Source organism: Manis javanica, chromosome 3 (genome assembly GCF_040802235.1).
Source record: "Manis javanica isolate MJ-LG chromosome 3, MJ_LKY, whole genome shotgun sequence".
Classification (NCBI taxonomy): domain Eukaryota; kingdom Metazoa; phylum Chordata; class Mammalia; order Pholidota; family Manidae; genus Manis; species Manis javanica.
The window spans coordinates 202,504,577-202,528,155 of NC_133158.1; the positions used below are offsets into that span (position 1 = coordinate 202,504,577).

At 44.0% G+C, this 23,579-nt stretch overlaps 1 protein-coding gene across 1 annotated transcript in view; it reads left to right on the top strand.

Annotated features, from left to right (window-relative positions):
* The window catches only part of CPE (carboxypeptidase E), a 70,616-nt gene that overhangs the window by 36,817 nt on the left and 10,220 nt on the right, over positions 1 to 23,579 (top strand). The window contains exons 2-4 of the mRNA XM_037024704.2: positions 14,394 to 14,590; positions 16,176 to 16,343; positions 22,584 to 22,701. Of these exons, the coding sequence (XP_036880599.2) occupies positions 14,394 to 14,590; positions 16,176 to 16,343; positions 22,584 to 22,701 (483 nt within the window). The remainder of the gene's footprint in view (positions 1 to 14,393; positions 14,591 to 16,175; positions 16,344 to 22,583; positions 22,702 to 23,579) is intronic.

A 23,579-nucleotide genomic window follows, 5' to 3' on the forward strand; every position in this document is an offset into this window, starting at 1 on the left:
GCGCCACTGTGCTGCCTTGTGCTGCCCTCGCTCGATCCCTTCATCAGCACGTGTCTGTTGGGCATCTTCTTGTAGGGTGGCCGCCATGTGGGGACCTGATAATGACCAAAACAATCGTAGCCCCTGCTCCCATGAGCCCTGCAGTCTGGAAGGCAGATGGGTAATTTGAAAAGGTGATTTCAAACACTTTGTGTTACAAAGTCACTAAGATAAAAATGGCTCTAGAAAGAAAAACAGTTCTGACGTAGAGGGAGGGTCCATCCTTTCTTCAAGGCAAATGTGTCCGGAGGACTGTGTGATTCAGGGGGTGGCCGTGACCGGGGCAGTTTAAGGAACTGATTTCACAATGGTAGCGTTCGTGTTGGCATTTGGAGAAGTGCTTGTGCAGGGGACAGGCACTGCCAGACGCGGGCTGCAGGCACACCCTTAGACTGGCCTCTGGCGCAGAGACCGGTGCCAGGCACCGGGCAGGCCGGGTGCAGGGCGCCCCTGACTGGCACATGCCCTGGTGTGAGAAGCAGTGCAGTTTTCAGAGGGATCTTTTCAGCAGTCAGGCAGATGCTTAAATGCCCAGAGAATTTGGCTTTTATAATTCTTAGAGAAAAGGGAATAAATAATGAGAAACATATCACTTGCCTGGTTCATTAAAATGCTTTTGGATAAATAGTCTAGCTTCATGTTTGAAAAAATCAGCCAACTGATCCAATATTAACAAACACAATAAAAAAAACCCCCAAACAACAACATAAAACCCAGTTGTCTGATAATTGCCAAGAGGCAGCCTTGGGCCAAGCCAACTTTAAAATTGGGGAAGGCGGCAAGATGACATGAAAAGGGGAATGGCTAGGGTAGAAGAGGGGAAAAAACACTTTGGTGGGGTGGAGTGGTAGGCCATGCCTTTGTTTACCATTCTGATTTCTAAGTCAAGGGGAACTCATTTCCTGATGGAATTGTCAGAGATAAATTATTCATAGGAGAGCCATCTGTGCTCTTTGCCAGTGTATCCGCACAGAAGGAACAGTATGTCTCAGCAGACGTCAGCCAAAGCAATTGTTTAATGTGATTCATGCTACTTTGAAAGTTTACTTCAAACTTATATCTAATATCTCAGTATGGCAGGGGGATCCTGCTGCATTTCTTACTCATAAAATATTCAGACACTAACAATAAAAAGACACTTTACTATTGAGAATATATATTTACAGTTGCTGCTGGAACATTCTATATACCCAAAGCGGGGCGGCCATCTGGTTGGAACGTGGCACAGCTTTTTCAGTTTGGGAAAATGTCAGTGTTCTGGACGAAGGAGGGAGGGGCTGGGAATCCATGGAGGGGTAAGACGGAGCCGGGTGCCCCCCCCAGATCAACCATTGACCCACGAGCAAGCCGCATGTGCTCCTTTGGGAGTCAACTTATCTGCTTCTAGAATTTCTTAGGTTTTGAGGCCTTAGCTCCACTACCGTCATCCACCGAATGTGTCTGTGCCGCGTCACAGCTCCCACCCGACTTCCACACCAGCCTTCCTGGCTTTCGTTACGTTTCCCTGCGGGTGTGTTTTCTGTTGTCACATCCTGTACCTCCTCCAGGCTTCAGCATGCTTCTCACGTTGGCGTCCTTAACCAGAAAGTCTCTTGGGGTTTTCGTCAGGGCTGCCTCATGGGAGGCAGGAAGTATGGCGGTCTGGAGCTTAGTCCTCCTCATCATAAAAAATACCTTCGTCTCTTTACTTACCCAGATGTCAGATCATTTGAGCTAAGCCTTCTCATAATACAGACACAGGCAAGTGGAAGTAGTCTCAGTTGTGGCAGAAATGAACCAAACAAATTTTGGAATTCCCTCAGCTACTGCCATAGCCTCCCAAATAGACTATTTATCCAAAAGCTATGTTTTCTGGAGCAGTGGTATGACCAACATGATTTTGGGAAGTGTCACAGATGTCATGACTCTTAGGAGCCCCATGGCAATAAATAAGTATAAATTTCTATAACAACACATAGACGTTCAGCCTTACCCTCCTTATAGAATGTGCTCCTCAGCCGCTTCTGACTGATGTCCCTTATAGCCATGACATCCCTCAGCCCTTGATAACCATGAGCATCAGTGCAGGGAGAATTCCGAGGAGTGGGCCAGAAACTACCACCTCCGGCCTCTTTCTCCAGTTGGGAAGTACTTGCCTTGAGGGCTTTTCTCCAGAGACACGAGTCCCTGATGGGCGCTGGCCAGTTGGCACTTGGATCTCCTGCACCTGGGCCTCCGAGAGGCTGCTGTGCTCATCTCACTCCAGCATCAGCAGATGCTGGTATAACGTAAATAAAACTTCATCCCTCTCAATAATCTCCTCTCAATGATTGAAGAATATCGGTGTAGTTCCATTAAAGGAGCTCGGGATGTGACTGCAGGTGGGCAATCCATTAGCACAACAGCATCCAAAGGGAAGAGAGTAGGGGGGACACAGGGCCCAAGCGTCTCCAGCTGGCATTCCTGGGGCCTTGGCACCAGGTCCCGGTTTGCCAGGGAGGCTCAGTTCACTGCTGTTCCCTTGCAGGGATTCATCACTGAGATCAGTGTTCTCAAGAGTTCCAGTTCATCTGGCCAACTGATGAACAGGGAAGCTGTTTTTAACAGCTCCAGTGGCACAGGGAGTGTCACGTACCTGGAGAACTGGCAGCGCGGAGAGGAGGTGGCTTGTAGGCACCCTGGCTTCCTAAGCAGGCCTGACCGATCTGCAGCACATGTGGGCCTGAGCTCTTCTGTGAGGTTGCACGTCACACTGGCTCAGGCCCATGTGGCTTAAGAATGACGCTGCAGCCAGAGTGTCCTGCCCGCGCCTGCCTCTGTGGTGGGCCTCTGGACGCTGGGCGCTCAGGGCATTCTCAAGCCAGCTCCGCAGGCTCACGGCCCTGCTTTCCAAGCAGAACCAGTAAGTCTGACTCTCAGGTGGGCATTTTCCATGAGGTGCTGGTTTCAGTCACTCCCAGTTATTTAACCTATCACATTTGGGCTTTCTATATAGATCTTTAAAAAAAATTTTCCCTGGGCTCCAAGTTCATTCAAAATTTCAGGTTTGACTTTCAGCCCGTGCTGCAGGGCGTGGGTTATGATTGAGGACATCAGCCTTTGACCAAAGCCACAAGACCTCTGTTGCTCCAGTTGATCGGTGCTGCCCCAGGCTGTGTATACAGATGCGTTCTCTATGACTTGTAAATGGTTCTAATCATGATCGATGACCTTTTCTTCTAAAAAAGGGATCAAGGAATGTAGTCTATATTTTGTATAAAATATAGCATTCTTTTGTAAGTTCTTATTATTTAGTATTTCTGGCTTGGCAGACCCTTTAAAAATTTTCTCGCTAAAGAAAGTGTCTTTCTACAGCAAAACAATGATTTTTATTCCAAAATATAGCTGCTGCTTGTGCAAGTGTGTCCACGGCATTCTTCTGAGTTTCCTTGTGCTGTTCCTCAAACCTGTCTCTTGTGATGTAAATAAACTTAACATACAGGCAGTTCAAACCAAGGTGACAAATTTAGTTTCCAGATTGTAACAAAGAAGAGAAACTGTAAGGTGTCATATACACCTATTTACATTTAAATTTATTAAGATTAAGTATAATTAAAACCCAATTCTGAGTTGCACTAAACACACTTTGAGTGTTCTGGTATCACTATACTGGACAACACCATTGTGCAAAGTTCTGGGCTGCGTGGCACAGGGGAATTGGCAGGCCTTGCCTGAACCCTCCTTCCCGCTTACGGCAAAGTGCAGTCGGTCGACCTTCAATGTGACTTGTCTGACCTTGTGATGGGAGTCAGTTCTAGGACAGCCTTTGTATTGCCTTGAGGGACAGCAGTGACTCCTGCGGTGGCACAGCCATCCAGAGCTCAGGCCCAAGCTCTCGGGGCTGCTTCGTGGCAGCGAGGCCTGAGCACACTTGGCTTCTGCTGCAGCCCCGGGCCTGGCACACAGTCACTCGGGAGGGAGATGCCTCTGTGAGTGGATTGCAGGTGGTCAATCCAGTAGCACAACAGCATCCAAAGGGAAGAGAGTAGGGGGGACACAGGGCCCAAGTGTCTCCAGCTGGCATTCCTGGGGCCTTGGCACCAGGTCCCGGTTTGCCAGGGAGGCTCAGTTCTGTGAGTCATGAAAGGAAGGGACTCTGGGAGCTCAATCTGGCCTAACTAGAGAAGCGATGACTTGAAGGTTCACTGGAAATTATGAGAAGTGTGTTCTGTTGCGTGGTCGCCAAGGCCCTCCCCAACCCCATCATCACCAGATAGCTAACATTTTTATTATGTAACGTTTTACATGCAAGCCACTGTCCTATGGGGTTTTAGCATTTTTAGAAATTTAATCCTCCCATTAGTCTGTGAAGTAGGTGTCATTGTGATTCCCACACCTGAGCTGAGGACAGTGAGGCCCAGGGTATAAACAGCGTGACCAAAGTCTCAGAGCTGGTACGTGGAGGGGCACGGAAATGGACCTGGCTCCGGAGCTTGGGTTTTAACCACCAGCAGAGGTTCTTGCATCTTTCTAAGTCCACCACCCTTGCGGGTTTGAAACTAAGTCAAAAAAGAACGAACAGCTGCTCATGGAGCATGGGGGTGACCATGGCCGAGGGGTGCAGCCTGGGCTCAGCAGTTGCTGTCCTGTCATAGTCCAAGTCTGGTGCCCCAGAGTCCCCACCACCCTGCCATAGCTGCCCTCCCGCACCCCAGTTTACCTGGGTGGGGGGAAGTTGAGGTGTGTTCGGTTGTATCAGCCACGTGAATTACAAGCTGTGGCCGTAGCAACCAAAAACAACATCTTGTTGTTGGGAGTTAATAACTAGTCACTGGTTTTCTCTTTTATCTCTGTGGTAGGAACGCTTACAGATCTGCCCTCTGACAATTTTGAAGTGCAGTGTTGTTCGTTATAGGCAAGTGTTGCAGGGTAGGTCACTAGGACTTCTTTACTTTGCACGACTGAATTTGTACACATGTGGGTGTGTGACTACACAGCCCCCTGCTCCCCAGCCCTTGGCATCCACTACTCCATTCTCTCCTCCTATGACTGACTGCTTTGGGCACTGCATGTAAGTGGAATCATGTGAGATTTGACCTGAGACTGGCTGATTTCACTCAGTGTATGTCCTCAAGGTTCATCCACGTTGTCACATATTGCAGGATTTCCGTCTTTAAGGAAATAATATCCCTTGTATATATGCACCGCATTTTCTCTATCCACTCATCTGCTGATGTCCACTGAGGTTGTTTTCACATTTTGGCTGCAGTAAACATGGTGTGCAAATCTCTCTTCAAGATCCTGATTTCAGTTCTTTTAGATAAATTCTTAGAAGTGAGATCGCTGGACCATGCTGTATCTCTAGTTTTACTTTTTGAGGAGCCTCTGTTCTGCTTTCCACAGTGGCTGCATGCTGTCTGCAGCCCCACCAGCTGAGAATGAGGCCTCTAGTTTTGCCACATCCCTGCCAGCACACGCTGTGTGTATGTTATAATAAAATACTACAGACCAAGTACTTCTTTCCCAAGCTCTGGAGGCTGTAGGCTGAGGTCAGGGTGGCAGCCTGCTTGGGCGTGGGCCCTCTTCTGGGTCACAGACTTCTCACCATGCAACTGGCAGGGAGCTCTGTGGGGCCCCTTCATAAGGGCACTATCCCATCCTTGAGGCTCCACCTCATGATCTAAGCATGTCCCAAGGGACCCCTCCTACTTCCATCACAGGCATTAGGATTTCTTTGCAGAAATGTCTGTTCAAGTCTTTGGCCCATTTGAAAAAGTTGCATTACGAGCTTTTTTTAGCTGTTAAGTTGTAGGAATTCCTTATATATTTTTGAAATGAACCCCTTATCAGCTATATGGTTTGCAAATTTTTTCTCTTCTGTAGGGTGCCTTTCACTGGACCATTTCCTTTGTTGTGTAGAAGCTTTCCCATTGTTTTGTAGTTCCATTTGTCTATTTTTGCTTTTGTTGTTTTGATTCCTTAATAATAAGAGGAACAAAAGTTATTTTAACTTCTATCTTTATGGTTCTGTTTCCCTTTTTCTAATGGAATGCAAATTTATTTTATCTTTTGTTTTCCTTTTTTAGGTTCAACAGAAGGTCTGTTTTATTTTCTATTTTATTGATGTCATTTATCCTTCCTGCCAATTTTTTTCTTGTATTTTTAAATACTAATTTTTGCTTCTAGCTTTTAAAATCCCCAATTCCTACCATCTTTTCTTGATTTCAGTATCTTCTTTCTATTTGGAAAAAAATAAATGACAAGAAAGCTGACAGATTTTTAAAATAGCATTAATTTCCCTCCCAAAATGAATAAAAGAGTTGAAGAAGATAGGTGAGATAGAGTGGGGGGTAAAATCAGAACATTTGCAGTCAGTAAAAATCTTGAAAGTACATTAGTGAGAGAACTATAAACAAAACATGATAGTACATATCTTATAAAAATCCATGATTACCCATAGCTAATTCATAACTACATTAAAAATGTAGAACTATGCATAATGATTTAATGGAAATTTAAAATTTAAATATTGAATTTAAAATTGGAGAAGAGCAATACACTTCCTTATAATCTGAACAGCACTGGAGCATTGCAGGGCTATTTCAGGAAGCCCCAGGAGGTGTTCTGCCGTCTTCCTCCATCTAACCCTGGGTTCAGTATATGTCAGCACGTGCCTTTTGGGGCATGCAGTTTAGCATTCTTAGGCCTGATGCCATGTAGCGGCCTCCAGGGTTAAGCCGTGTGCCGTGGGGTGCGTTGGCACTCAAGTAGGTTGGAGTTTCCCAACAATAAAGAAAAGCACTCAAGTTTCTAGAGTCCTTTCATTGTTTAAAAGTCAGTCTCTCTTCCTCTCTTTCTCTCCCTGCTCTTGATTTTGGGGACTCCAAAGCATCTTTCTGGAGGGGCAGTCCACGGACCAGCAGTATGTGCCTCCTGGGCACGCAACAGACTCCAGGCTCCCAGGCCCCTCCAGACCTGAACTGGAACCTGCATTTTGCCAGAATCTTCAGGTGATTCACGTGCACGTGCAAGTTTGAGGACCCTGCCAAGGGGAAGTTAACATAGGGAGAGAAGAGAATTCCTAGTTCTGTTCAAATCAAATTCCCCAAAAGGTCCCCGATTCACAAATTGTTAAGAGCTTTCACCCCTCAGTCTGTATCCCAATGGCCCTCAGCTGTTGGAATTAACGCCTATCTGCTGGTGTCTTTGAGCTTCCCATCACCAGACTTCCCTGCATCTGCTTCCTAAATCATTTCTTTCCAGTCCTGGAGGTGCACCAGCATCACCTCTAGAGTCTTTAAAAAATGCATGCGCTTAGCCCCCCGTCAGAGCTTTTGAAGTGCAATCTTTGGGAACGGAGCTTGGAAATTTGTATGTATGAGAAATCTACAAATGGTTCTGACCTCGAGAGCTGTAATGTCAGCACAATTTTCTCTAAAAACTTTGAACCGAAGAGAATACTTCGTGCATGTCTTGGTTTGGAGTAATCTCCAGGAGGGAGGCCAGTTCTGCCACAGGGGAGTCACCAGCTAGGCCCAGTGCAGGCCCTGTACTCTCCTTGAAAGATCCTGTTGTGTAGCCTACTGCTTGTGAGACTGCTGTTTAGCGGTGCAAGTCTGTAGTTACGACCTTGAAGAAAGAACATCCTGAAAATCTTTTGACAAATCAATTTGGCTTTTGGGTTATCTTCTTCCTGAGAGATTTAAAAAGAGAGTTGCAAGGAGTTTCTGGGAAGAGGTCATTTAACTAGGTATTGAGTTTCAGGTGGTTACTGGTTCACCACTATCTGCTTATTAGCAAGTTGAAATTTCTCTTCTCCATTCATCCCTGTCTGCCGGAAATGCTTGACATTTCCCATCACAAAGTCCTGATGACATCACTGCTACTCATCCTCTCACCCTGTTCCCCCCTGGAAATAAGATGAGCTGTTCATTCATGGGCATGGAGATGAACGGTGGAAATGGACATGTGTTTTAGCATTACTTTTTGTAATCTTGTCTTAGTGCACTGTGATGGTCTATCATTTTCTCTTTAAAATTGTCAACATTTATGGAGAACTATGATTTATACAGGACAAGTTTTGAAGCTTGAATACTAATAGTTTGTTAAAGAAAAGACATTACGGCCTGTCTCCATGGAATCATAGGGTGTTGGAGACGTCTTCCAGTCCATAGGATTGTAGGGTGTGGAGATGCCATCCAGTCAGACCTCCACAGCTTGTCCTGAGACCTCTTGCCTTTGGGGGAATCGACTGTGTAGCACATTCTGTCTTTCTAGCTCTCACTGAAGGAAAGTGTTCTTCAGCTGTGCTAACCATTCTTTCTTTTGGTACCTTCTAGTTAGGATTCCAGTTTTGCTGTCTGGTATTTTGCAGAATCATCAGGTCCTTCCCCACATAATGACCTTCAGAAACATGAGCAACCTTTAACCTTCAGAGACTGGATGTTGCCCCTAAACTGTTCAAGCTACAGAATGAGCTTCTCAAGGGCATTATTTTCCAAAATAGACATACAAGTCACCACCAGATATGTTAATGAGAGCATCAGCACAGATCTGAATCATAATTGCTTGTCAGAATAGGTCCATCCGGGTTTTCTCTCTCCTTTTCGAGAGCCAGTCCATGTAACTTTGATCTGTGCTTGGCCTCTCAGGCATACTTATCCTTGAATTTTACTGTATGCTTGATAAAAATACTGGTGAAAGAGCAATCCTCTAAGAGAGTTAATCTAAAATAACAAGAAATTAACACTTCTAAGAGATACTTCAAGGTCCGAAGACCATGTTCAGTAAGTAAATGCACAAGGCTGGAAATATCTTCTGTTCTTCTGTTTGCCCCTCTTTCTTCAGTTAGGATCTTACTAGAACATTCTAGATGCCATAGGTAAGAGAACTTTAAAATTTAAAACTTTAAAATGTAATGGCTAATGCATAATTAATATTTTCTGAAATAATGCCATAATGCGTCTCTGCAGAATAATAATTTGCAGAATAATAATTTGACTGCCTGTGAAAAACCAGATGAAGTAATATTTCAACTTCAAGATGTCATGTGAATTTAGTTGTTTAAAATATGAGTGTGAAGGACGATGCAAGGGGAGATTCTGTAATCTTCCCTACTTTAATTATTCTTCTGCAACAGTTTTTTATTCTTGTGCCTTTACTTGGTTTCTTCTCCTTCCTTCCTTCTTTATTTTATCCTGTAGAAGAGGAATCTATTTTTATAACCATACTCACGTTTTGCTATTGTTTGTTTGGCCTCTGGAGATTTACCTTTCTTTTAGGAGTATGTTCAGCATTTTCGGCTGCTAAGATGTGCTAAAACATGAGCCAATTAATGATGTATTTATTGATGTTTCTAGGAAACTTGCAGGGTTCATTCTGCAAGAATGATTTACAAGCTATAACATGTTAAAATGTCAAACCAATGGAAACAATTAGTTGCACTAATGTTCCATTGCCAGGTTCACCACGAGAGAGGGAGATCATTGATTAAAAGGTCCATCTGTTCCAAAGATGTTCTCAACTTGCTGGCATTGCCTTTTGTGAATCAGATCAGTTCAGTGATCCTGCTGCTTGTTAACTGTTTGTCTATTTCCCAAAACCATTGGTTATGTGCACATTTTGCTATGATGTTTTTGCAAAGTTGAGTTTTATTTTTGGAGACTTGTGTTGTTCAGCAATGTGTTTATTATATGACATGTAACAGGAAAGTGTATTTTGAAATTGTCATAAGCTCTAAGAATTGTGTAATCAGTGAATTGAATGTATATCTTCCAGTGGAGTTAGTGGACTTATATTTTGGCAATAACTTGATGTTGGAGGAAGAATAGATTCATCTCAGTGTTTTGTCTCTACAGGATGTAAGATGGAAGAGCTCTGGACTGTAATCAAGTTCTTTCTCAAAATACCCTTAACCTACTTATGTTTTCTAAATATGACAATGTACTTCTTATGTGGAATTTCAGAATTTATAACCCATTTTCCCATTTAGCTCATTTTCCATTAGATATTTTCCTCTTCCTTTTCTTCCCAGAGACAATGTCCTAAGAAAGGGGCCTTAAAAGTTATCTGACTAGTTAATCTGACCAATGGTCAGACTATCAGCTATTTCTAAGAGTAAAAAGTATTAAAGAGACACGTGGAGTGACCACTGGTAAATTAGGGAGTGAAAGTAAATTTTCCTTTTTGTGGGAAAGGGAGACAGTATTTATTTTTACTTTTGCCTCTTTATTTGATCATTTTTTTCTGGCTCAGCCTGTGGGGATTGTGGATTCTGCTTTAGGGGTTCTCTGGCCACTTGAAGGCCATAATTCCTACCATTTGGGGGCTTTGCTAATCTGCTGTCAGCCTCAAACGTCACTCACATGCTGAGTCTAGTAGTGTGGGTTTCTGGGGTGTAAAACACATTTTATTTTTGAAACAACAGAAATTTATGTTTTTTTTTAAAGAATTTTTTTACTGATCTAGTTATTTCAAATCACATTAACACACAATTATGGCAAGTAAGAGTTGCAAATATAGAAATTAAAATCATTTGTCTGCTCTGTGTCAGAAATTACTTATTTCTGATTTCAGGTACATTAATTGTTCTGTGATACAGATAAAAAATATAGAAACTCGGCCCAGCCAGGCTGGGTTTGGCTTGTGAGGGGCTCACCCTTAAAGATGGCTTGATTTACAATTGTGTACCTGGTGACGTCACAGGAAAACTGGTAGCTACGGAAATTTGTGGTAACAATTGACACAACAGGGAAACTACTTCCTTCACTGATACAGTGTAACCCATATAAATATGATCCCTCAGCTACAGGATCAGAAAGGGTGGCACCTGCTAGGGGAGAAGGAAAACGAGCTAGCTGGCCAGTGATGACGGTGAGACCGTGAACACGGCCCTCTCCAGGTGTGTTGCCAGGAGACAGGAGCTGATGCAGTGCGTGAGTGTTTACCGTCTGTGTCCACAGGAACACGACCTGCTGAGCTGTATTTGTTCTCTGCAGGCACTAAATGTCATCCATTTAACAGTCTGTCACAAATTCCCATCTTTACAGCCATAGAAAAGAGAATTAAGTGAAGATGAAAAGCTGTCACTTGTCATTAACTAAATGAAGATGATTGACACAGACAGGCTTATCCAGAGTCCTAGCCTTCAATTTTATCTTCATTTGTGGATTAAGGATTCTGAGGCAAAATGTCTGCAGAACACTTTGTTTAGATTTGCAGCAAAAATGAGCTTAGGGAGCCACTTGCTCTACATATAGAGGTGGAGAGGCGCGTTTTCTGTCTGTTACACTATTTCATTCATATTATTGTGCTCTTACTATGCTTCAGACTCTGTGCTGGGACGGGCGGTATCAGTGCACTAGAATAGACAGCATCTCAGGGCTAATAGAACAGAGAGTCTGTGGGTGGGGGATTAAAACAGTGACATTCATTAATATATATTTTCGAACTGGGGTATTGAACACAGCACAGGAACTGGACTCGGAGGAAGCACACTCAGGAAGCCACAGTTACCCATGGTCAGAGGGTGTGGGGGCGTCGTGTGCGGGAAGTGAGGAGGAGCGGAGGCCAGAGCCTGGGCTGGAGGACGCGAGGCTGCAGGACAGGGAGGGATGGTGCTTGGGAGATGGGGGTGTCAGTCAACGGTCCAGTAGAGAATTTTGGTCTTTCTGATGAAAGAAAATGAGGAGTCAGCTTTGGGATTTTATGCAGAGGGGACCTCATGGGGATTATTTAGAGAAGATACCTCTAGCTTTGGAGAGATAGGACTGGGGAGGAGTCAGAGAGGCTGTGGGAATATTCTGGCTTAGCACCTCAAGGCTGGTTGGTCATGCATCCAGCACCCTTTTGACCTCACTCCTGACCACTTTTGGTGTGCACGTCGGCATGCTCTTCCAGACCTTGCGTTTCCTGAGTTTCAGAATGCAGCTGTATTTCAAGTCCTGGTAGCATCTGACTCTCGATTTTCATGTACACATCCAACAGATGCCAGCCCTAAACTGTGTGGCTTTCTCCATCTCTCAGGGCACGCCAGCAGGCTGCACCCAGTCCTGTGTATCGGGATGGTAGCATTATCTAGTGACCTTACAGATTGCCCAAACAAGGAAGGTGAAAGGACAGGTGGCTTCTCTTTTGCTAAGTCGTATGTGCTTTGTATTCATTTCCGCACATTAATATCTTCTGTAAGATGGCCTTGAGCCCTCTGTCTTCATGTCAAACTAAAGCATTGCTATTGTCATTACTGTTGCTATTGTCTCATATATATAATCATCATGGGGGACATTTGTTTCTGAGATGAATTTCCTACAGAGTTAAGAAGCAAAATGTTACTGGAAATTTCCTGGCTCTGAAAATCAGACATTGAAAATGGACATAAGTAAAGAGTGCGGCAGAACTGGCTCGATATCCGGGCTGAAGCATTCAATGCAAACACATCATATGTGTGACAGCCAAACAAAACACTGGGGGCCATCGATCTGAGTTGGCTATTTCTCCTTTAAGTGATTAAAGAACATTTTTAAAAATGCAGAGAAGCCATAGTGGATTTCAGTGACTCATGACTCCCAGTCATGGGCTAAGCTCTCGAGTGGCTGGGCTGCAGAGCGTGTCGGGATCAGGGGCAGGTCCAACTGCCCATCCTCGCAGTCGCCTCGGGAACTGGTGTCTAGTCCTCTGGCTGCTCGTGTCTCTTCCTTTTGTATGGCTGCCCCAGTGCCCCCTGTGCCTCAACTAGTGCATCAGTCAAGGCAGACAAAACAGAAATCAGAAGCAAAGAAAGCATCTTTCTCACACCTCCCAGGCAAGTCCTTGAGTAGTTTTATGAGACCTCCTAAGAGTGAAAAATGAGGGGCATATAAATAGCACTACTGCCTTAGTTTGGGATGAGCTTAGGCAGGCTGAGAGATGACCGAGGAAGTGGGTTTCTTTAGTTAGCAGTCACTTAAATCACACACGAAGGAATCTCGTGCAAAGATTATTTATGTAACATATTCCCAGGAGAAAATTCCAGTTTCTTTCTTTTTCCATGGTGAGCAGTCCTAGTGATTTAGTAAATGGAAGAGTCCTTCCCACTGCAGAGGGGCCCCTGGGATGGATGGAGTGGACAGGAACAGAACAACAGGGCTAACTCGGGTCACTTTCCTGCGTGCTCTGCCATTCTGTCACCCCCACAACATGCAATAGGGAGCAGCAGACACGAGCAACAGTGACTCACTCTTGAATTCTGAGCCCATCAGCAAAATGTGTCCTCTGGGCTGTGTTTGTACAGTAGTGATAACAAAAATACCTGTTCCACATTTTAGTGAGCTGTTGAAAAGAGAAAATTAGCTTTTGTGGCAAAACACCTCACAATAAACTAATACAATGTAAAAATACTAATACTAAAAAATGATAAACAGCACTGGCTCTTGCCAGGCACTCTCAGGCATTTGCATTCATTAGTTCTTACAATGCTCTCATGAGGCAGAATTGTGACCCCCTTCTGTGGATGGGGAAACACACACCAAAGGCTGAGGTGGCTTGCTTAGGGCTGGCCAGGAGGGGCTGGGGCTGGGACTTGGACCCAAGAGTCCGGCTGCAGAAGTTAGTGCTTTTAATCACTGTGGTTAAAAATGAACATAGATTTTAACTAAATTTGAAGCATTTGAATCCTTGCTTCTTGGGCTGTGTGCCTGGAGCCTGGCCCCTTTAGCAGTGTGAGCTGCACTTTGTTCGTTATAAGACAGAGATGGAAAACAGACCCACTTTCAGGTGTTTGGTGAGGACTACACCAGAACATGCAGAGTGCAGTGTACACGTGGTGGGTTGTTATTTATTGGGGGTGAGGGGTGGAGGGGGATTGGGAGGGGTGGGAGGGTGATATATTGATCTGCTCCGGCTGTCATAACAAAGTACCACAGGCTGGGCAGCTTACACAACAGCCATTTATCTTCTCAAAGTTCTGACAGCTGGACACCAGCATCAAGATGCTGGCAGGGTTGATTTCTGAGACCAGTTCACATGAGGCCTTTTCTCCACACGTGTGGGGAGAGAGGACAGCTCTCCTGTCTCCTTCTTATAAGGACACCAGTCCTGTAGGATTATTACCCTTATGATTTTGTTTAATCTTGACTACATCCTTAAAGGCCCTTTCTCCAAATATAGTCCCTTGCAGGTTAGGGCTTGAATTTGGAGACATGACGTAGTCCACGCAGTGGGTAGCTGGGGAGAAGGTTGAGAGGACAGGAGGTACGTGGAGTATTTTGGTTTTGGAGGCGGGTTGCTTGGGCCTCAGTTGTGGAGGAAAGGAGCTGTGTGTGGTGCATCAGTAGAGTGCGATGCATTCAGCTGCATGTCCCTTGCTTTGGCTTGGGTGCTATATAGAAAACATCTCCATGCTCTCTTTGGGTTTTTTTTAGGTGAACCTGAGTTTAAATACATCGGAAACATGCATGGGAATGAGGCTGTCGGTCGGGAACTGCTCATTTTCCTGGCCCAGTACCTGTGCAACGAATACCAGAAGGGGAACGAGACCATCGTCAGGCTGATCCACAGTACCCGCATCCACATCATGCCTTCGCTCAACCCCGACGGCTTCGAGAAGGCGGCGTCCCAGGTGAGCCTGGGCGGTGCAGCTGGGCGCTCTCCCCTAGTGTGGGTGCCTGTCCTTTCTGTAGCTGTGCTCCTGGCACCTGTGGGCAGTGCAGGGAGACCGGAGGCAGCTGTCCCTCACCTGGCTGGTGCAAAGGACGCTGAGAAGGTCCAGTGGGAAAGCATATGCCGCGGAGGCTGTGGGTGAGGAATTTTGTTAGTCAGTCAATATTTAATTAATGTCTTGCTTTTGCTGTTTAATAAGTAGTGTTTATTCATTCACGTTTGTGCCTAGGTAGGCTTCCTTCTGCAAACCTAGTATGGAAAACCCCGGCTGCCTGGGAAGAGGCTGCGCAGTGGCTGTGGGTCGGGGTGTCACAGCGCCCTCTGCTGAAGTCACGGAGGGAAGGCTTGGGCCCTCAGTTTTCACTGATTTTCTTCTTTGTCTGTGTGATGAGCAGTAAAAACCCAAACAATGAAACCACCTCCAATACATTTTCACTGCTGGGAAGCAATGGCGTTTTCAGAGATTCATAGTGTGTGCGCCCTTTCTGTCTGGATTTGTGGAGGACATTAGAGTTGCTGTTTTCTATAGTTTGAAGTAATTTTCTTATTTTACAGGAACATATTAAAGTATATTTAGTATATTAATTTAGTTAAGAAGTTGATTTGTGCCTTAAAAAATAAAAAGATCCAGGGTTCTGAGAGTTTGACACTGCAAGAAATCCAAACAGTGAATTTCTGTAAATAAGCATAACACTGATATGATTTCTAAAGTTGTGAGGAAAAAAAAATAGAGAATTAAATTATTTACTATTTTAAGGTGATGTTCAGAGCTGTAGGACAGAATAGACAAAAGATTGTCATTGCTACTTTTTGTTAGATTTTTATTTCTCACAGTATTTGAGCTTATATGAGCTCAAGAATATGGGAATTATTTCCATACCACAGATATGGTGTAATTTAATAGTAAATCTACATTATAGAATATAACTGAATATCTTGGAAATTCATTAAATTTCCAGGTTGTACCACTATGGAGATAAAGCGTTTAAAATTAAACAGAAGTTTCTCAATTTAGGAAGCTCTAGAACGTTTGTTCAAGATCTCATCTTTTTTCCTAAAGACTGTAAGAGCGAGGTACATTATTAATATGTAAATAATTCATGTTAAACTCATTTTGATCTTCCAGTCTTATTTAATACTTTATTACTTTGAAAGCTTAGAAGACAGATTGCTGTGATTTACACAGGCAATGAATATTTTACCTAAACAAGTATAGAGTGGCATGCTTTGGGACACAATCATCTATTACTAGCTAACAATAGACTTTTTTTTTTTTGCAGTTTGATGACACATGTCTTTTAAATGTAGCTATTATTAATACTTAAAATACTAGTCATTGAAAATATTTTCAAAATATCCATAACAAGGTACTTTAATCCTGACACTTCAGGTGTTCATCATTTAAAAAGTGAAAATGCTCCTACGAGAGGACAATGTTGAAATAAATAATGTTAATAAGTCATTTTAAAAATCATGCATGAAGACCTTAAGTAGAGAGTAACAACAGTAATGAATAACTGCTGATTTTCTCTTTGGTGTTTCAGCCTGGTGAGCTCAAGGACTGGTTTGTGGGTCGGAGCAACGCCCAGGGCGTAGACCTGAACCGGAACTTCCCCGACCTGGATAGGATTGTTTATGTGAATGAGAAGGAAGGTGGTCCAAATCATCATCTGCTGAAAAATCTCAAGAAAATTGTGGATCAAAACACAAAGGTAGAGAGAGAGCATGTGTGCTTTTCTTGGGTCCCGTCCCTGAGCCTGAGGACGTGTTTTCTGCGGTTTCCGCCCGATGCCGGCGTGGGTGGGTAGTTAGTTACCTACAGCTGCAGGAGTCGAGGCAGGAACAGTGGAGCTTTGGGATGAGTCACCCCTGGAATTGGGCCGGGGCAGGGGAGCAGGGGTGGGTGTGCAGCTGGGGGGATGGCAGGGGGTCCTGGCGGGTGTGCGGCCCTGTCAGAGGCCCTTACCAGGGCACCTGGTCAGCCCTGGCCGCCCCTTTCACGACCCCTCCACCTCCGACCTCGCCGTCTTTCAGATCACTGCTGGGGTCCCTCCCTGCTGCTTCTAGCATGGCTCAAACGCTGGCCTTCCGGGTCCCGGCTGCTGCCGGCTCAGCCTCGTTTCTGTCCTTTCCTACTTCAGGGCCTCCTGACCCCCAGGGAGGCAGGCATTGCTGTTTCACCTGCTCCCTGAGTCCCTTTATCTGGCAGTACCCTGGGCCCCAAGCTCCGCATGACCCAAACCAATACTGTCCCTAAAATCCACTTTTCTCCTGGCCACTGCAGCCTTGGTTTTCCATCCCTGTGGCAGCAGCCATCACTGGAGCTCGGGGGCCGGGTCCCCCGACGTGTCTCCATCTGTGAAGATTCGTCCACTGCTCTGACGAGCACGGTGCCCCTGCCTGCTTTGAGTTCAGCCTCTCCCCACTGTGAATTCAGACTTTCCAAATTCCTCCAGAGTGACCTTCACACGCACACACTGCTCTGCGGCTTCAGTGCCCGGCCAGGCCTCCTCTGCCCGAGAAAGTAAACGCTCGGTTTGTCAGAATTGTGCGATAGTTCGGGGTGGAGACTCCGGGCACCGCCTTGTCCGATTCTAGTTCCATACTTGCTGTGTGAGTTTTGGAAAGTTATTTAACTACGTGCTTCGGCTTCTTCGTCTGAAATAGGTGGCTGGGGCGGGTCTGCCTATGGGTGGTTGTAGACATTGGATGTCCTGGTGCACTTAGATCCCTGTAGGTCAGGACCGGCACCCATGGTCGCCATCCCAGCATGATTCCTGAGAACTCTGTCGCGGACCAGGGTGTAGGCGCCCACACCCATGTGCCCACTGAGCCCCGGTGCCCCTCACACCGCGTCGTGGGAGCACGGGGTCCTGCTGCAGAGCACGGTGTCCTGCTGCCGGTGCAGCAGAGCCCCTCTGGGAGAGGAGCTGGGGCTCGACAGGTTTCGGTGATACCGGGGTTCTTGTTTGCAGAGTGGAAGAATGAACGTCAGGAACGAACAAGGCAGGAGATTTACAGAGAGTTTTATTTAGGATAAGAGAAAGTTTTATTGAGAACAGAGTAAGAGAAAGTATGGAACTCCCCACAGGTGCAGGGAGGACAAGGTTGCCCTTGGGGTCTCGGGGTCTCGGTTTCATGCTTGCTGCAGCGGGAGTTTTCTATGGATTCAGCCAGAATGCTAATTATATTTTAACCTATCTCTGTGAAGGTTTCCCAGATACCCTATTGTAAACTAATGGGCCTCTGTGACTTTGAGCAATGAGCTCTTCCATATCACTGGGTCCTGGTGGGGAATACATTGCTGCATTATTTCAATCTCAAGCACCCTATTTTTTCCTACTTTCCTGAAGCCTCAGTAAGACTTGATCCTTTTCCAAGGCCCACACTGTGCTTGAACTGGGCAGGAGTTGCACCCTGCTGCCCCCTGTTTCATCGGTTCCTCTTGTGTTTTCAGCGTTTCTGCTCTGACTTGTCAGCTACTGCCAGTGCCTTTTCTACATGAGAATGTGAGGACAGTTTCTTCATTTTATTATCATTCCAGGATGGGTCATGATTGCTCTTGATTCTTTTAAAGGCTTGATCTTAGGGGCTACCAGAGGCTTCACTTAATAGTACTCAGGATATCTCAGCCTAAAAGACTCTATGAATAGAGAGAAGCTGACTTCTATTGATCACACTGTGGAATTTAGTTGCTTGCTTTCAACGTACTGGTAAATGTATTTAGTAACAGCATATGTATAAGAGCTAACAGTGGGCTCAGCTAATAGACTGGTACAACTTGGGGTATTCAGGACTGCATCTGAAATATGGTTTGAAAACAGTTTTTAAAGAAAGATTTTTATTACAAAAATCAATATTTTATTTTGAACAAGAAAGACAAAACAAATCTAAATAAGAAGAAAAGTAACCCTTACCCTACAGCGTTAAGTGTCCACCATTCACACTTTGGTGTATACCCTTCAAAATTATTTATGTCAACCTGTAAATATATGGAAGCAGACCATGCATGTTGGTGAGTGTAGTCTGCCCAAGCTCCCACTCAGACCAGACTTTTGCCCTTTGGCCCAGGAAGTGCCAGCTGGCTTCCCCATGTCTGCTCCCCCTTTCTTTACTTTTGCTCCCCTTTTCCTCCTACCCAAATCCTGCCTTATTTCCCCCTGACACATAGTGAAGTCCCACCTTCTTCTTGAAGTCCTCAGGGATTCTCCAAACCACAGAGATTCTGTCTCTTCTGAACTCATTGAAATATTCATTGACCTTTGACCTATGAGATAGGTCAAGAAAATCTAGATATATTATGATTTAAATTCAAAAGTATGAACCTAGTAAAGGAAAGCTTTGGTAAGCATATAATTTTTGGAGGGGTATAGAAGTTCCTAAATCCTGTACGTAGAATAACGGGCACATAGTAGTTAGTAAATTAATGAGATATAAAAGGGAAGGGAGAGATGATAAAAGATCAGTAGATTTGACAACATAAATATCTTGGTGTTTTGTATTTTAATTACTATTATTAAATTTGAAAGGTAGGTCATGAACTTGGAAAATATCTATCATATGTGGCAGATAGATGGTTAATGTTTTTACTAAATAAACAATTGTAAATTTATAAGAAAAGATACATTTCAGTAGAAAAACCAGTTAAGCCATGTATAATTCTGTCACCAAAGAATTAATATAAATGGTCACTACATATACAAAAACTGTTACAGTTTTATTAGTTAATCAAAGAATGTGACTTTAAAAATATTCTGTTTGTCCTGTATCAAAGTGACAGACTTAAAAAATACATGTGCCATGTGGGTAAGAGTGATTGGAGTTTGCAGGCTTATTATATGGGCCGTGTTGCTGTAGCTCACAAGGGAGGCAGCTTAGAATAAATTCAAAATTGCTCTAGCTTTTGGTTAGGATCCAATTTCTAGAGAAATTTCTCCAAGATCTGCACAAAGAACTATGAGAGTGTTCACGGTATTTTGTTTCCACGGTGAACAAGTCATTGCCCAATGATTGGAGGGTCCCCCAGCTGTACTAACGTATAACTGAGAAATAAAAATTGCCTGGATGAAGGTGTAGAAGGTGGTGATTTGATGTAGGCATATGTTGTGAAATGACCACTACAGACAAGCTGGGCCACTTGGGGTTACTGTCCAGTCGGGAAGCTCTGCCGCATCCATCTCCCTCTGGGGTGAGACCCACTCTGTGGGTCTGTGTGTGACTCACTCTGATTCCAGGTACTTAGTGCAGTGTGACCCAGTCACCCTGCTGTGTGTTACCCTGACCCTATTCGTCTTTGACGAGATCGCTGTGCTGGTGCAGTGGCTCTGGAGCCACACGCAGGGCTGAGTGAGTCTGGGCTCTGCCCCCGGATGGCCTCATGCTGTCCCCTGACATCTCTGCATCTCAGTTTACTCATCTGTAAACTGGGGGCCCAGGAAGTCTCTATCTCAGAGAATTCAATGTGTCACACAGAAATGGTTGTGTAGTATTAGTAATTATTTTATTCATTCATGTTTAAGAGTGATATGCCCTCCCACTGAATACTGCTCAGCCATCAAAGTCGTAATTTAGGAGGGTATTTGGTGACCCAAAAAAAGTGTTACCTGTTGTTAAGCAAAAAGGTTGCATACAAATGGTATGTAAATTACCATGTTTTAAAACTTATGTAAGTGCATTCAGAAAAGACTGAGAAAGAGCTATATGAAATGTTAGCAGTGGGTGTCTTCACGTGGTAAATTACAAGTAACTTTCTTACTTTGTGTTTGTCACTACATTTTCTACAATGGACTTTTTTTTTATAGTGAAAATAAGATAAACCAATCAAATAGTAAAAACAGCACTTTATTCTAAATCACGTTTTTCCACAGTTATGAATGACTTACATGAAAATAGGGTAGTTTTGATATATTAAAGCTGATATACTGAAAATAGTGTGGGGTGTATAGGTTCATAGACTGAATTTGAATCCTTAGCTGTGTGAATTGACACAATTGTTAATGATACACCAGTCTTCAGATTCCTCCCTGGAAAATGGGTCAATACCTTTGCTGTCTGACTGGGAAGCTCAATAAATAGTGTGTGTGTGAGAGCAGGTCATAATGAGCGCAGACACATAAATACAAGACCTTACAACCACCAAACCTTACTGACGCTGTTACATTCTCTGCCCTAAAGGACTGTATGGCTCACATCTCCAGTAAAAGCCTTTTTTTTAAAAAAAATTCAAACAGGTACTTTGGGAGTTTGAGAGTCTTTCTACTTGCTATTGAAAGCTTATCACATAAAAGTATCAAGCATTTGGCTCCAGACAAATTCTTTGGTATAAATTTCCTCTTTTGCTTTGCTTCCAAGATATCAGGGGCCGTGCATCATTCAAAAGACAACACAAATTCCTGAAATGTTTGCCTTTGTTCTAAAATGGAAGATGATCATTCCAAAGTAAACTGGCATTTTACAGTGAGCTCTGAAAGAGACCCAATCTAAAGTTTTTATATATGGATAGTGTTAGAAGTAGTTGGAGGGAATAAGAAAAGTAGTAAGCAAAGATTGGAAATAAAATCCACCATATGTTTCTAGAGTTTAGTCATCAAGGGAAAGAACTCCGTTCTGTGACTTGATTTTCTTTTCTCCCTGTCTCATCCTTAGCTATTATTAAGAAAGGTATCAGATAGAGATGCCCCCCAATTTGTAAGCGATTTCCATGTTGGTTTTTAAATCACAGAGAAAGAAAAGTTGGTGGCCCAAGAAAGTACAACTTTTTTTTCTTTTTTTTTTTTTTTGAGAGGGCATCTCTCATATTTATTGATCAAATGGTTGTTAATAACAATAAAATTCAGTATAGGGGGTCAGTGCTCAATGTACAATCATTAATCCATCTCAAGCCTAATTCTCGTCAGTCTCCAATCTTCTGAAGCATAACGAACAAGTTCTTACATGGTGAACGAATTCTTACATAGTGAATAAATTCTTACATGGTGAACAGTGCAAGGGCAGTCATCACAGAAACTTTCGGTTTTGATCACGCATTATGAACTATAAACAATCAGGTCAAATATGAATATTCGTTTGATTTTTATACTTGATTTATATGTTGATCCCACATTTCTCCCTTTATTATTATTATTATTATTATTTTTAATAAAATGCTGAAGTGGTAGGTAGATGCAAGATAAAGGTAGAAAACATAGTTTAGTGCTGTAATAGGGCAAATGTAGATGATCAGGTGTGTGCCTATGGACTAAGTATTAATCCAGGCTAGACAAGGGCAGCAAGACATCCACGGATGCAGAAGATTTCTCTCAAAGCAGGGGGGGTGAGGTTCTGAGCCTCACCTCTGTTGATCCCCAAATTGTCACCTGATGGCCCCCCTGCGACTGTGCCTGTCTTAGGTTGTTCCTCCCTTGAGGAATCTTACCCGTCTCTGGCTAACCAGTCATCTTCCGGGGCCATACAGGGAAATGTAAAGTTGGTAAGTGAGAGAGAAGCCATATTGTTTGAAAAGGTTAGCTTTTTACTTCTTTGCAGATTTATGCCCTGTGGCTTCTATGCCCAGCACTTGTCTCGAGGTATCTTTACCACCTGGAGGAATTATGATACTCGGTAAATTCGATATGAGGCACGAATTCTATTTAAGCGTTGTAATTAGGAAGGAAGAAGAAAAGCTATAGAGGTAGCAGACGGAAGAAAACATGGGAGGATTGATTATTTCTTTGACATATCAAGAAAGTACAACTTTTAAGGAAATTTAAACACTATTGATATTTTTTTATTGTAAGTCTGGGAAGGATAGAGATGGGAATGCTCTCTTACAGGAACTTTTTTTTTTCCTGTGAAAACAACCACAAAGTGCCTGAAATATGACCAGTTCTCAGTGGTTATGCTTTACCTCTACTGTGTCTTTTCTCTCAAGTGATTATTAGCCTTGTGACCCTTTTAATGTCCGGTCTGTGCAGCTTGCTCCTGAGACCAAGGCCGTCATCCACTGGATCATGGACATCCCCTTCGTGCTCTCTGCCAACCTCCACGGGGGAGACCTGGTGGCCAATTACCCCTATGACGAGACGCGGGGCGGTAGGTGACCTTCCTGCCACTCTCACCGGGTCAGGGCTGGCGGTGACTTCACGAGGGTTTGCAGGGAGATTTCTGTAATACCCTTTAGGCAACTGGTTGCTAAGTGATTTGCCTGTAGAAACACATGTGCTTAACAGGAACATCCCTATTTCATGTGGCACTGGCATCTGTATTTGGCAGAAAGGGACTATAACTTTTTAAAATGTTTAGGTGATGAGAAATGTGGTCTTGGTAGAAAATGAAAGAAGGGAGCCAGGCGAAGGCGTGAGCGGGCTGCCTGGACACCCAACCACCCTAACAGGTCCGGGACAGTGCAGAGGTGGGGGGCTGGCGGGCAAGGCTCAGAGGGGGAGGCAGCCTCCTGCCTGACCGGGCGGTGGGTCTCCCGCTCTGCAGTAGGAGCCGCTCCTAGTGGGTTGGAGGGGCAAGGGGCCTTTGTCCTCTAACTGGTTTCAGTCAAGCTTCAGGCACCACAGCTTTAGCCAGATAGACATTCTGAGCTCCATTTTTAGTGCACTAGGAAATTTCCTGCTTTGGGTCTATTTTTGGGGGCCTTTGAATCAGTTAGTTCTTTGTAAATACAGGACAATTTTACATCTTGGAAACACTGAGCTTTGAAGAAAGTCTTCAGAGGAGCATCGTTAAAATTTAGAGATTTTGTTGTTTGTCAATAGTTGGGAAATTTGAAAGCCTGGCATATTTTGTAACATGCAAAATAATGCAACATATCAAAATATCAAATTTCCATAGTTCACATTGGAGATTTTTCTAAAACTCTGAGGTCAGATACCGAAACATGTGCAAAAGTCGCTCATGGCAGCTATGAGGTTGGCACAGGTGTATTTTTTAAATTAAAAATTTTGTCAATGGAAACCTTA